Source organism: Mchenga conophoros, linkage group LG2 (genome assembly GCF_057382185.1).
Source record: "Mchenga conophoros isolate Kocher_MC1m ecotype Shallow Benthic linkage group LG2, M_conophoros_male_GT1.1, whole genome shotgun sequence".
NCBI classification, from domain to species: domain Eukaryota; kingdom Metazoa; phylum Chordata; class Actinopteri; order Cichliformes; family Cichlidae; genus Mchenga; species Mchenga conophoros.
The window spans coordinates 30568004-30583567 of record NC_140527.1 but is presented as its reverse complement, the minus strand read 5'-3'; the positions used below and the strand labels follow the sequence as shown (position 1 = coordinate 30583567).

Sequence of the window (15564 nt, the reverse complement as noted above, 5' to 3'; positions counted from 1 at the left end):
TGTCGCACATCTGTCACAGTTCGGGGCTGAAAATGGATCAGATCCACGTCTGCTTTGGACTCCAGCCAACGTCACAACAGTATCAATAATAAAAGGAAGTTTTTCTGTTGCAGTCAATAGGAAGAGTAACACAACACATGCATACGACGCACACACCTGGTCCTTGGTGTGGACCTTGGCTCTCGGTGGACTTTTTTGCTGACAGGAGCGCCCAGACGTTTCAAATCAGCATTTGGCTTTGCAATTAGCATATGTAAGTGCATTAGCATAGCGGCCAGCAGTATGCAGACACTCTGCAAAGCCGTTTGATAACTGAAGTCTGTGTGATGCCACGGTGCTCTGTGCGTTAGGGTTAGTGTGTGTGTGTGCGTGTGTGTGTGTGTGTGTGCGTGTGTGTGTGTGTGTGTGTGTGTGTGTGTGACAGATGGTTTGGAGGAGACATGAGTCTCTACTGAGCGATACTGGAAGCTACAGAGCAGAAGAAAGAGCTGCAGAGCTGGTCGGGGACTAGTTACATGTGTGCTGTTTTGACTGCCTCTTAAACAGCCTCTTTTACTGCACCAGTATTGGGACAGTTTAGCTTTATTACACCATTCCTGCAACCGAAGATGCATTGTGAAGCTGCTTACTGTAAAGTTTTCAAAACTACTTAAATTTAAATAATATCCTGCTGTCAGCAAAATTATCGAGCATTTTGATTGCTGTTTGACGAAAAATCTAAAGAAATTATTCTCCCAGCCCCACTTTTGAAAGAAGTTATTGCTAATTTACCTTCAATACTTGATTTACTGTATGTGTGTGTGTGTGTAGATAACAAAGACTGTAGATGTGCACATTTCTATTTGAAATCTTTCTCTTGCTTCCTGTGTCCTGTTGCGCCATCCTTACTCCTCACTTGTGTGTGTGTATGTGTACAAAACCACAAACTTTGCAAAGTCACATTAAATGTACTCATTAGCATAAATAAATAAATATGGTTAATGACATGTATGGCTTTTACACTTCCAATTAATAACCATATTGACTGCAAATTCTTTACCCATTATAAATGTATCCTAAGACACGAGTTGTACATCCACCCTCTGGAACTAGATCTAGACTGTTGTGGATTATACATTTTTGATCCAACTTTTTTCCCCTTACATTTTTAATCAGAATCTTATAAAATGGAGATATGATCCCAGTATTAATATGACAAACCTAAGCCATGTTTAGGCATGCCAGGATGGGATTCTCCTTCGGCTGTAGACTAGTACTACACATCGTGCTCTTAGAACCATGATGGAGGTGACAGTTGTCATCTCTGCAGACACTGACAGTTCTTTGTGACGTTCTCAAACCCAGTTCAGCGCACATCTGCAGCCGTGACCTCATTTATTCTCGGAGTCTTACACATCGTCTTCAGCCGAGGCTGCCTCGCAGCCATCAGGATCAAAGAGCGATTGGTAGTAGTGAGTCAGTCATCCTTTACTGAGCTCTGGAGGTGTGTGCGGCACAGAGAGAGAGAAAAAAAGAACGCACGAGTGGTGGGAGGCTTGCTTTAACTCATCTTTCTGCTTTGGTGCTTTCACACCTTTCATCTCGTACCTCTTTTTTACCTCTTTTTTTCCCCTTTCCACCTCCTCCTTCACCATCCAGCCCTATTTCCATTCCTCTCTTCTCCACTCCCACTTTCATTTTGACTTTCTGGCCAATAACTCTCCTCTCTTGAGATCTTACCTCTCTATCCTCTTCCTTAACTTTTCCCTCTAAAATGCCCTCCGACGTCTATGAAATCTGTGTGTCATTCAGTTAAAAGCAACAATCCTCATCCTTTTCCTTTTTACAAGATAAATGGATAGATTGAGTCATCTTTTACCACTTACCTGCATCTGGGTTGCAGGGCCAAAAGTCTAATCATGCCCAAACCCCCTGTATGTCCTAGTTCTATCCTGGGGTCTCCTCTAAGTTCGACATGTTTGAAACACCTGAGCTTTCGATGTGGAGTAGTTGTTAAGTTCCTGTCAAATGACTGAGCTTCGAACCAAGAAGCCCTTTGGAGGAAACTCATTTCTGCTGCTTGAATCCACAATCTTATTATTTTTTTGGTCACTACCCAGATATTTTGGCCTCGCCCAACTCTGTCTTCACCACTACTGACAAGTTAAACATCCTCATTAAATAGTGAACTGCATATTCCTAACTTGTGATTAAAATTTAGGGCAGAACTCATGATTTAACAGCTGAGAACCATGTCCTTAGACTTGGAGGTGGTAATTCCGGGGACTGGGTTCCAGTTAAAGTCAGTTGCATCTGCTTCTGGCTCACTTAAACTAGCTTTAGAAACTCACACAGTGTTGGAGGAAAGCCAAGTTCACATGTTAGTTGTCTCTGTTTGTCATACAGTTTAACAGATGTGTAATTTAAAACTAGTGCTGTGATTACAGCTTACAAAGGTTACCAAAAGTCACCTGCCAAACTCAAAAACACCCACTGTGGGTCAGTGGCTTTACTGACATTTTCAATGAGTGACTGTAGAACTGAGACACCCGAAACACTTAAGTTACATCAGAAAATGTCATCTTTTCCTCTTTAAAAAACAACACATGCAACTGTTAAAAATGCAGCTGAGTGTTAATGAAATGACACCGCAGGAAGAAAAATGTAGCCAAGTTATCCTCAGACTGGCTGTAAAAGTCTAAATATATGTGGTGTGATCGTGACAGTACTGTAGGTTTTGTTAATGTGAGACTCTATTTGGCTTTTCATGTAGTTTTTTCATCAGTAATAAAACACTTGTAACTAGTTGAGACTGACACATGAATTAGTTCTGGCGCGAGAACAACAGGCTTTCATTTTTGAAGTAAATGGAGAGCAGTCACTTTTGGGCCATTCAGAATTTCTGACTCTGAAATGCAATTCCAAAGTGACAGACAGCGAATAAAGCAGGGAGCCTGAATTTGAAATGGAACAGAAGGCCGTAGAATCCGAGATAATGGGAACAGGGTGAGGAAAAAAATCATGAATGAAATTCAAACACAATGAGAAAGCAATGCATTTTAAAACGTGTGCAGATGCATTTACATGTGGTGAGTTAGAGCTTTTAGGTAGTTTCTACAAGTGTTGATTTAGTCTCCATGTGTCTCTACTTGTGTGTGTGTGTGTGTGTGTGTGTGTGTGTGTGTGTGTGTGTGTGTGTGTGTGTGTGTGTGTGTGTGTTAGTAGGTCTGCATGAATAAAGGCTGTTTGGAGATCAGCAGCAGTTCTGATGCTCTGACAATGAAGATAGGATTCCTGTTTGAAATAATCTACCAGCTGTTCTACCCTCCACACACACACACACACACACACACACACACACACACACACACACACACACACACACACACACACACGCACAGCTTCTTACAAAGTGGATCATCAAAGAATCAAAGGCAGTCAATGTTTGAATTAGCCCTCTGTTCTTCATTCAGCCTGTGCCTCTTTGTAGTGTTTCTGATAGTAGAGCATCACAGCCTATATTGCGTGCAGCTGTGATGAGTTACGCTCTCGATGTGAATCATTCTATGTTGCATGTTTTGTTTTGGGGGTTTTTTGTGAGGTGGATGGCTCCTGGTGTGGAAGAAAAAGTGAGTGAAAGAGTGAGAGATGGAGACGGCTCAGGGAAGTGAAAGCAAGATTAAAGAGCAGAAGCAAAGAGCTGAATGAAAGACACTGGGAGAAGGAAAAGGTAGAGGGAAATGGGGTAGGGTGGGTTCACGCGCCTCTGTGTGTGTGTGTGTGTGTGTGTGTGTGTGTGTGTGTGTGTGTGTGTGTGGTACGCAAGTATGCAGCCACAAGAAAGGTTTCCTGCGATATAATGTTGCAGAATGCTAATCCGCTGAAATGAAAAGTACACACATACATCACCTAACGGGAAGGCGGTGACTGAAGCGAAAGAACATTGTCTCTGTTTTTGACTCTGTATGTTTTGTGTATTAACGCTGCTGTTGTGTCTTTGCCTTCCCTATCCTCACCATCATTTTCACTTTGCTTTTTTGTTGGTTTTCATCTTCTCCCATAATATAACTTTCCCATCCCACCACTCTTATGTGTCTTTTTATGTCCCACACTCTTCCTTTAACACATTTATTCTTATTCCTTATGTTATGTTTCCTTTACAACCATCACCTTTATTTTCTTTCTTTCTATTTTCAACCACCATCTCTTCAACAACCCCTCTTGCCCTCCTTCTGCCTCCTTCTGCTTCCGGGGACACAGAGAAAGGTAACTGCTCTTTGTGCCGTGCTCACGTGCGATCTTGCTCTTCAGCTGTTTTCTGTAATCGTTGTGTCAGGGCTCCCGCCCTTGTGTGCGATCACATTTGTCACTTCAGGCTTCAAATCAGTGGCTTTGCTTCGCCTAGAGTCACTGTTGCTCTTTACAAGAGTGCAGGACCGACTACTGAAAGTCTAAATCACTGGTGTCAAATCGTCAGCGAGCCAGACTGGCCACGGGCTGTTTCCTATTAAGAGTTGCATGCTGTTTTATAGCATTGTGATCCCTGAGAGAGGATACAGAAGTCATAAAAGAACCATTTGTAGTATGCGAAGCAAGGCCACTCATGCTGCTTTGGTGACGCACTGCTCAGATGTCCCAGAATGAAGTGTACTGGACACCAAACACACACACACACTCAGTCACACATCATATTGCACTTTCCTTTGTGGCCACAATCAGAGAGCATTATCGACTTACAGTGTGTGAGCACACAATTAAGCAGAAGAGACGGGCCAGATAATGGACTCATAAACACAAAGAGCCTGCTGTGATAAATGGCAGTGTTTGGCGTATTTCTGTTTGTGCCTGTGGTTATTCTGAAGTGTTCAATGTATGTGTGTGCATCTGGTGACACTGCCATCTGTTTTGGCTTCACTCTGTATTCACCGATTACTCATTTGTTTCTGTTCTAGCTGGAAACACATCCTCCTACCTTTTGTTCCTCCGCTTGTCTCACCTGTTAATGGGGAAGAGATGTGTCTTTCATCTTGTCTGTGCGCGTATGTGTGTATGTAGCATTTCCCACATGTGGCTGGTTTTCATCTGCCACCCACACTGAATAAAGTTTCTTTCTTAGCCGAGTTTCCTCCCTCAATATCACCCTCATACTCCTCATTTTACGCTGCAGTGTGACACCACTGAGAAGCTCTTGCCATGAAGTTTCTTCAAGGACACGCGCACACACACACACACACACACACACACACACACACACACACACACACACACACACACACACACACACACACACACACACACACACACACACGTCTGCCTAAATATTTGCATAAGCCCAAGTGTTTGTCATTTTATCCAATATTGGCAACTGCCACCTCCAGTTCAGTTCAATATGAACCATAGACTGTATATAAAAGATGGACATATTCACAGCAAGCTATTTGCTTGTCACCATCTTGGTTGTTAGACATTATAAGCAGGGTGTGGATATGACCAGCAAAGCTGTGGACACTGCATGTGCATTTGGTAGCAACTAGTCAATCGCAAGGTAGCCACACCACAATGGTTTAGCATCAATTTAACACTTAGTTGAGTAATAATTTACAGAAATCATATTATACTATACTAAATTAGACTTGAATGACATCATAAATTCATCAAAAGCATGTTTACTGAGGTAATTAAGAAAAATGAGTCGTAATCTGCAAAAGAATGCAGATTTAAAACACTTCCTGTAATAGCTTCACTTTTCAGACCCCATAATACATGCCCATCTTTTATATACAGTTTTTGCTATGAAGAGACTGGTCCTAACGTGAATGCCTGCACAGCTCGAGGCAACATGTAAATGACGCAAATAATGACGCTGCAGTTTGTGACTCAGCTAATTAGACACAGCCCCAAAAGAAGTTCTTAGAGAAGAGGTAAATACATCATGATGCAAAATGGGCATAATAATGTTGCTGTCATTTGTGGATTTTAGTTCTTGTGCGTGTTCTCTTTTCTAGCCCCTTTTTACATCGCTGAACAGAAGATAAAGCAAACAGGTGCAGGGAGAGGGCTGGACAGGTCCAAGGACAAGCATCACCTCCTAACAACACAGAAGAGGGAAAAGATGTAAAACCCAGTTCAGTAAAAAGCTGTTGTTACAAAGGAGAGAAAACAATTGGTTGAAACACTGTGTTAGATGTCGCAAGTAATCCAAATATATTCACACTGTAGATGAGGATAAAATTGAACCCAAGAAACAACAAAACAAAAACGGCTAAAGGAACAGTAATATACAAATTAGCGATCATGAATCCATATTGTCCCTGAGCTAAGTGGCTGCAGGGGGATGTATGAAGCCCTTAAAGAGTGTTTGATCACAATATTCAACAATTTTCAAACATGGATCTCCAAGGAATAATACCAGGCGCCTTTGAGCAGAAAAATATCATCTATTTGATAAAAATCCATCTTGCAGGAGCTATTAAGTGCATTAAACCTAAGTGGATAAAACCTTACTCTCCTGCATACAAATATCTGGAATTAAGACACGTTAGACTGAAATATCACTGCAGCAAAAATGTAAATAAACGAAAAGATGGAATCATATTGAAATTAATTCAGTGATTCAGCATCCCACGGCTTATTTCTTTTCCCTAATGGCTTTGTTGCTCACCTCAAGATATGTGCCTCAATTTTCTGGATGCTCCTTCCTTTTTCATTTCATTATCTTGTCCCACTTTTTTTTAAGTTGTCCTTTGTCTTCTAATCATAAATGTTAGAGAGCATCTGTAAAAAAGCTTAAAAGATTTTTAAATACTGTCCCTTTAACAAGAGTTTGGTTCAACTGCTTTTAGGGTGCCTTGAGATAAACTTTGAGTGTCACATCTGCATGTGTCTTCTGTCTGTGCTTCAGGGATTTCGCCTATGTGGCCAGAGACAAAAACACACGGGTGCTGAAGTGCCACGTGTTCCGATGTGATACCCCTGCCGCAGCCATCGCCACAAGTCTCCACGAAATCTGTTCCAAGGTTTGTATCATAACCTCTCCTGCCTCCTTATCTCCTGCTCTGAAACAAGCTAGGAAGTTTTAATCAGCTCAGATGTTATAAGGGGGGGGGGGGGGGGGGGGTCATTATAACAACCCTGTATCTTAGATGATATTCGCACATGCGTGTTCCAGTGCCCTGATAAGATTTCTGATTTCTCTTCCCGAGAAGTAGGGCTGTGAGGAGAGATAGCAGAAAGCCTTTACAGCGAGATGATAAGATTGCAGTTGCAGAGTATGTGCAGTGCTAGTTTTCAATATATGTCCCTAAAGTGTGGGATGGGAATGGACATTTTTTTATGGACATTTTGGTCCATAAAAGAGTGATAAATACCTCAGCTATTCCTAATCAAAACCCAACATAAGTTCTGCTCTTAGCCTACTCCATGGATGCTAATGTTTACATGTACAAACGCAGAAACTTAACTCATCCTCTAGAACGTGCGCTGCATGCAACCACAGTGGCCAAGGTTTGACCTGCTTGCTTGCTGCTTGTCACTATGTCAGTAAAACAAAGTAAAAAGGCCAAAAAATAAATATTAAAAAAGAACAACCTGCTGATAACTGTCACAGTCATAACTACATAAACATCCATCATCACAGAATACAGTTCTGAAACTTTATAGAGCTCTAAATTCTCTTTTTATATCATACTTTTAGCTCGGAGGGTAAATAAGTGACTCCTCATGGACGTCCGCATACCTTTCAGCTGCCAGCATAGCTGTTTCACTAACAGGGCACCACGTGCAAGTGTGTCCCAAGCCAACTAGAAAGAAGTATAATAAGAACAACTGCGCATCTGTGATGTCCAAAGGTGTCCGTGTGCTCATCCACAAGGGAGTGTATGGTTGGAGAGTTGTGTGTTATCTTGCAATGTGTACTGCAGTGTAATGCATAAAGAGCAAATACTATTTTCAACACTAACACAGCACTTTTCCTAGTCAGTGACATAGTTCACTTGTTTAGAGACTTTAGATTTCACACTGACACACACACTGACTCATAATGCTTTATGTACAAAGAGAAATCAGTGTGTCCTCAGGCCAGCGCTGACCTTGTGAAGAATGACTGTACCCGGAACAACAGATCTACTCCCTTTGAGGCACATCGACCCATTTAGAGAGAAGATTTAATTTCTTCTTATCTCGAACCCCAAACCGAAGGAAGAGTGTGCATCAGTGCATCTGGATGTGACCATGACTCTTCACACCTTTACGCCACCTATTTTAAACACAGTGGTAGTTTTCTCTTTACTGCAGGGGAAAAACTTGGTGACCTGAGCCTTGCAGCTGCGCAGCACGCTGAATGGCCCTCCTTTGTGTGTGGGTGTGTGTGTGTGAGGGTGGGAGTGAGTGTGCCTTCTTGCATGTTCCCCTGTGAGCAGAGTTGCAGACTCACCACAGACTTTGATTAATGACACCTCCAATTAATCAAGTATCTGTAGCAGGAAAAGAGTGCAGCAGCTCGAGTGCAGGGACCATGCAAAATATTCAACACTCTTTAAAGAGTGTGTCCACTGCAGCACAAGAGAAAGCAAGAAAATAGAGAGAAAAGACCATTCTTTAAGTGCAGAACTGAAGTATAATTGGGAAAGAAGTAACAGGTGATGTCACTGAGAAGACCAAAACAGCTGCTACATATAACTGATGTAAAATACTGATTTCTCCATTATGTTTTAACTTTTTTTTTTTCCAAAATCAATATGCTGCACTGTTATTTGAAGTGACATCTTTCATTGCAATCAAATGAGCACTGCAGTCTACTTGGATTCAGTCCCACACACCCTGGCTTACCTAAATATTCAGAATAGTGCACCAACTATAAGGCTGAAAATAGTCCTTTGCAAATAGCATTCTTACTCCTTTTGCTAAAAAATTTGGCTGCTTCATTGTTTTATGAGATTTTTTTTACCTTTTGAAGGACATGAAACTGCTTATTTGTAGCCTGTTTTTAAGGAGTGCATTGTCAGCACAGACTGTATATAAAAGAAGGACGTTGCAAAGGTGAAGCTAATGCATTTTTAAAATCTTTCAAATAGTCAAAGTTTTACTTGCTTTATGAGCTTAGTGAAACTATTCTCATTTAATTTGTGGTCTCAGCTGGTGGTTTCAAATTTATTTGTCACAGCATGATGTTCATTTTATGGTTTATGATCACATTTAGAATAAAAAATAAATATGATTTAGGGAGTGGTTACCTTCTGATTGACTGTTAGCTACAATATGAGTAAGAAATGCTTCTTATCTTTTTCCATTGAGATCATCCCTTTGCTTTTGATGTTAACAAGTCTTCACAAACTGATCGGCAAAAACATGATGGTTACAACTATCTTTATTATACAGTCTTTAGTAGAAACACTTATTTACTGCTAGTACTAACTAATACCCAGTCTGTTACTGGTGTGTTTTAGCTGTAAATCTTTGATAAAAATAGATTTGTCAGATGATCTAGTCTTATTAATATTTATCACTCCTGTCCCTGTTTTAAAACCAAACCTTTTTCATCACTTTCCTCCATTTTTTTTTTTTTTTGCAGTCCTCTTGTGTTCCCTTTTTTCAAATTCCTCTTTTTTCCTTTGCACTCTGTTCCTCTCACCCTGTTTTCACCCAAACACTCTTCAATTTTTCTCTCCTCGTTAGATCATGGCTGAGAGGAAAAGTGCCAAGGCTGCAGCTGGCAGCTCCTCCCAGAACGGCTCCGACGTACCCATGCAAGGTACATGCATGCACAGTCATGTGTTTATCACTTCAGAGGACATTAGAAAAAAGAATTAGGGTAACTATAACCATAATGCCAAGAACTTCAACATAAGCATTACATGATAAGGATTTTTTTATCCTTAGAAGAGAGAAAAAAAAGTAACTTCATGTAACTCTCTAAGGAGATTTATGTGCATTTGGAATTGTAAGCTTATCATTTCTCTTATAGCATTTATCCAAATCTGAAACCACGTATATGCTTCTTAAAAAATGGCCTCACTGCCTGAGAATCAGCTGTGAACATTTGTTAAAAGAAAAGACAGCAGTGTTAGGTTCACTTACATTCACATAACGCTGACACCAGAATAACTCCTCGCCATAAACTCCTCACTCAACAGAGCTTTATCCTCACAATAATTCTATTCACTGTTTTCCATTTCACTAATTCCCACTGCTTGTTCCTTTTAGTCCCAAATAATTATAGGAAGACAGCAGAAAAAGCCACGACACAATTCATCCTTTGCTATAACTTCAGCTGCCATGCGTATCTGCTGAGCATGATGGTTGGGGGGGATGCTCTGACATCAGAATATAAAAGAACTATATCGGCTCTTCACTCGCAGAGGCAGTCGACCTCATTAAAACCCAATTAGTGTTTCTTTGAGGCGAGGCCTGGTACTCCACAGCTCCCATCCCAAACCCAGGATCAAAGAACTTCATGGTGGAGGATCCCTCACATCTTTTGTAGCTGTAACTTGCGTGAACTCATAGATTGAACTCATACACTTTTCATTAAAAATGTTGGTACAGTGTAAGGTGTTGCCCTTGAAATGGATAGAACGGCCTGTTAGCTTGAAAACTTGGCTGGGTTTTTATTTTTCCTTCTGTGTGTGGAACAGTTTTCGCCTGGATTAGATCTCTTTTTTGGGTAGCTGGTAGCGCATAATCCTGTGTTGGGACACAATTGAGGAGATTAGCACCAAATGATTTGGGATGAGCACCAGCACTAGGATAATCGCATCGGTGTTGTCATCGGATCAGGCCTGTCTGAGCTCTGCTTTAAAACAGAATTAATGTAAGAAAACTCTTTCACAATTCATTGTTCGTGTAAGTACAGTTCGGAAAGCTTTAGCGCCCTGAAAAGGTGAGACAACGTAAGCGCATGTAAATCTATATGCTCAGATTTCTGAATTACTACCTTCCCATGTTATCTGATTCCTATTGCAATTAAGTTGCTTGTGTCCATGATGTCACTGTTGGCTTTGGCTTCAGGTGCAAGAGCGCTCAACTCTGAACACATCGATTTGGCTTAGTGTGGTCACATGTAACCAAAGGCCATTAAAACACTATTTTTTTTATTGTTACTATACTGTGCAAAACGTCAGAGTCAGCACTCATTTCTTTATGTTGCTTCGAAGTAGCCAGTAGTGGCTTTTTTGTAGTTTTTTTAAAGCAGCAGTAGATCTCCAGGTTTTTGTGAAGGTTTTCTTTGAACATTGACTGCTTTTTCCCTCATTTTCAGAGGAATGTTTTTGTTTATTGAATCATTCAAGTATAAACTATAAACATAAAATACAACAAACTCCATGGGTGAACCAGTGTTGCTTCTACATATAAAGAACCAATTTTAAATGATATCTTTAGGCACTTTGTTTCTAGCAGCCTGTCACAAAAGTTCCTAATATTAGGGCTGCTCGATTATGGCAAAAATGATAATCACGATTATTTTCACTGAAATTGAGATCTCGATTATTTGACGATATTTATTTAACCCTTTAAGACCTACCATAGAACCAAGTCCGCCAGAGCTTATATTATATTTTTACATGTTGTAGTGCCATTTGTGGGAGCATTTCAAGTTGCTATACAACTATTATAGCCCATATTTTAATAATATGTATGCATTAAGTCCATAGTAACTACATTAATTGCAAAAAAGTACAATAAACTACAAAAAAAAATTGAAAATCATTTTTGTTTTTTTTGCATATATTTCTACTTGGAGAAATTTAAGAGGCTTATCCTTCAAAACTTTAAATACAAAAAAGTTGCAAAAAATAGTTTACAACAGGAAATTTATTTTGAGTGTCTTCATAGTTTTATTTTGGAGATACATCAATTTTTATATACTGCAGGAAAAACGAAAAAACAATCCTATGATGCAAATTTGCAAAGAAAACAGCATCAAAATAAACTATTTCCAGCTGTGCAATTCGAGTTCTAAGCATCCCAGAAACTATTCAGAAAAGTCAAACATGACCAGTATAGGCTTTTAAGGCCTACAAGTAAAAAAACTACAATTTCCGCGAAAATGACGTCACTTCCGGTTTCGGGCAGGAAATGGCGGACATGTGACAGTTCGGGCTGACGTCTGTTTAACTGTGGGAAGTGTTACGAACAGCTGATGGATCGGCAAAGCGTGTTTCTGGAATATTATGTTTTTGTTCCTGCAAGCGCTTTTTATGCAATTTTTGCAAAGCTATATGTGGAAGAAAACCGTGACCGAGGACAAGCTGATGGCATAAGATGTAAGTACAACTCCTCCGGTTTCATATGCAAAACAAATTATTGCGCTAGCTTACAGGTCCAGGTTCTACAGGGATTTAAAAATAGTTATGCAAAACGGAGCGTGCTGCTCTGACCGGATCTAAAGGGTTAACAATGACTTTAAAAAATAATATAAAATAGTGTGCAACACCACTGAAGTTTTTTTTACCTCTCTTTTCAACCAACGGCAGTCACTCTCCTCTCCAAATAACTTCTGCTTAGCTTTCCGAGCTTCCCTCGGGTCCTCTTAATCAGCGGTCTCCAACCTTTTTTGCGCCACGGACGGTTTATGCCCGACAATATTTTCACGGACCGGCCTTTAAGGTGTCGCAGATAAATGAGGGAGGGGCCAATAATCGGCTCAGTCATTTTTAATGATCGTTGAAAGCCCAGATCGTAATCGTGATTAAAATTCGATTAATTGAGCAGCCCTAGTTCCTATTTCAGGGCGATCGTGGCTCAAGAGTTGGGTGTTTGTCTTGTAATCGGAAGGTTGCCGGTTCAAGCCCCGGCTCAGACAGTCTCGGTCGTTGTGTCCTTGGGCGAGACACTTCACCTACCGCCTACTGGTGATGGCCAGAGGGGCCGATGGCGCGATATGGCAGCCTCGCCTCTGTCAGTCTGTCCCAGGGCAGCTGTGGCTACAACTGTAGCTGCCTCCACCAGTGTGTGAATGTGAGAGTGAATGAATAGTGGTATTGTAAAGCGCTTTGAGGGGTCCCGAAAAAGCGCTATATAAATGCAATCCATTATTATTATTATTAATTCAGTGTTATGTATATAGCGCAACAACGCCTCAAGGAGACCACTTTATATTGTATTTTAAATACCCTAAAATAATAGAGCGAAAACCCAAGTAATCAGACAACCACTTACGAACTAGCTAGCACGTGGTGACAGTGGGAAAGATGAACTCGCTTTTAACAGGAAGAAACTTCCAGCAGAACTAGGCTCATGGAAGAGCAGCCTTCTGTTGCAAGCTATTGAGGGTGAGGGGAGGAAGACAGGACCAAATACATACTGTGGAAGAGAGCTAGAGATTAATAATAATTGATGAATAAATTCAGAGTGGTGAATAAACATGCAATAAGTGAAAAAAGTGGAATGAAGAAGAAAAACACTCAGTGGAAGACCCAACAGCCTAGACCTATTGCGGCATAACTAAGGGAGGATTCAGTGTGTCTGTCTCCTGAATCCAAACTGGGAGTTGGTTCTACAGAAGAGGGGCATGAAAGCTGAAGGGTCTGCCTCCCATTCTACATTTAAATACTCTAGGAACCACGAGTAAGCCTGCAGGCTGAGAGTGAAGTGCTCTATTGGGGTGATATGCTGATGAGGTCTTTAAGAGAAGATGGGGCCTGATTATGCAAGAATTTTTATGTGAGAAGCAAATTAAATTCACACATCATTTCTTCCCATTTCTTGAGTTGAATCTGTGAAAAATGCCAAAAATAATATGGTTTGACAGGCATAAAATAGTACGTTTGCACCAACATGATTCCCAAAGAGCTATTAGCTGAAAACTTTGCATATCTTTGCATGATGTGCAGAATCTCCTTAATCATTAATAATTAAGAAACTGGACAAGTGGAGAACAAAAAAAGAAGTGACGTGTACGTGAAAATCATCTCATTAAGCGAAATATCTAGCAAAGACATGACACAGGACTGTGTAAAACACAATGCAGGCTATTTTATCCATTATTGTTGGAGCTCCTCTTGGAGATCTGATGCAATTCTGAACGTACGAGTAGTATCGTCAGATTATTGATCAGGCAATACTATGTGGAAAGTCTTTAACAATGGCATAATTTTTTAGCACGATAATGATAAAAGCACACTATCATTGCAGTAAAGGCATAACTGGAAAACACACAATGCAGCATTATCAGTCATGGAGTTGCTTCCCCAGATCATCAGTGTGGGAGCACCTTGATAGAGAACAGAACAAAAGGCAGCCAAAATCCTAAGAAGAGCTTTGAATGTCCTTTAAAAAGCCTGGATAACTATTTCTGAAGACTACTTACAGAAATTAGAAGGAATCTTCCCTAAGAGAATTCAGACTGTGTAGAAATATAAAGGTGTTCTTACCAAATATTGACTGTTAAGCCAGTTAGTATTGTACAGAGTCTGTTTTTGCCTGTTAAACTGTATTTTCATGTATGTTTTCAAATATTTTCCTTTTTCCTGGCAAAATATAAAGGAATGAGGGATGTCTCAAGGCTTTTGTACAGTACTGCACATTAAAGCCTCTGTGTGTACAAATTTAAACCCCGTACTGACAGTCAAAGAGTTTTCCATAACTTTTAAAGCTAATTACACACATTATTAGATAGATGATGCAAACATTTGTGCCAACTGAGATGCAGGTGATACAACAACATTGCGTACGACACTATTTTCTGCCTAAAGGCGATCATATAAGCAGGCAAAGCTGTGTTTTCATAGGGAAACCACTCCAGCTCGCTTAAGCTTACATGCTTCTGTGTTTTTTGTGCTCTAATCATGTGAACAGTGCCCCAGTATATTAAAATATTCAGCAGTGTTTGTTTATTTCTGCACTTTAAGCCAATTATCATGTGTGGACTACTCTTTTGAAAATTTGCTTTAGATGTTGTCACGTGATTAAATCTCTTGGGGGCTGTGTGTGTGTGTGTGTGTGTGTGTGTGTGTGTGTGTGTGTGTGTGTGTGTGTGTGAGAATGTTAAAATTTGTGTTTTTGTGTTTCTCCCTGCAGAGTTTCCCATGCCAAAGACCGAGTTGGTGCAAAAGTTTCATGTGCACTATCTGGGGATGACGTCTGTGTCTCGACCTATAGGTAAACTCAAACACCCACTGGAAGACCTCGTGTAGTAGATTCTTAGATCCTAAACTGCTGAGACTCTCCTGCGTTATGTCACCAGGTATGGACATCATAAATGGTGCCATAGACAGCCTCGTGTCCTCTACAGGCAAAGAGGACTGGACTCCTGTTATACTGAGCATCGCTGATACCACGTTGGCAGTCATCAAAGAAAAGGCAAGGGAATATTTGTTGTGAATGTACTTGTCAGGCAGAGAGCAAAGTCTAACTGTCCTCTTTCATGGCTGCGCAGGAGGAGGAAGAGGAGGTACTGGTGGAGTGTCGTGTCCGTTTTCTGTCCTTCATGGGCGTGGGACGGGATGTTCATTCATTTGCCTTCATTATGGACACTGGAAGCCAGCATTTCCAGTGTCACGTGTTCTGGTGTGAACCCAATGCAGGCAGTGTATCTGAGGCTGTCCAGGCAGCTTGTGTGGTAAGCACTAAAAATGAAGTGTAAAAGTG

The 15564-nt window shown here is 40.7% G+C and overlaps 1 protein-coding gene across 2 annotated transcripts in view; it reads left to right on the top strand.

Moving 5' to 3' along the window:
* LOC146582282 (amyloid beta precursor protein binding family B member 2-like) overlaps positions 1-15564 on the top strand; it is a 38299-nt gene that overhangs the window by 20858 nt on the left and 1877 nt on the right. For both annotated transcript variants that reach the window (XM_085293777.1, XM_085293769.1), the window contains exons 9-13: positions 6881-6995; positions 9652-9727; positions 14995-15075; positions 15161-15276; positions 15353-15535. In XM_085293777.1, coding sequence (XP_085149903.1) covers positions 6881-6995; positions 9652-9727; positions 14995-15075; positions 15161-15276; positions 15353-15535 — 571 coding nt within the window. The remainder of the gene's footprint in view (positions 1-6880; positions 6996-9651; positions 9728-14994; positions 15076-15160; positions 15277-15352; positions 15536-15564) is intronic.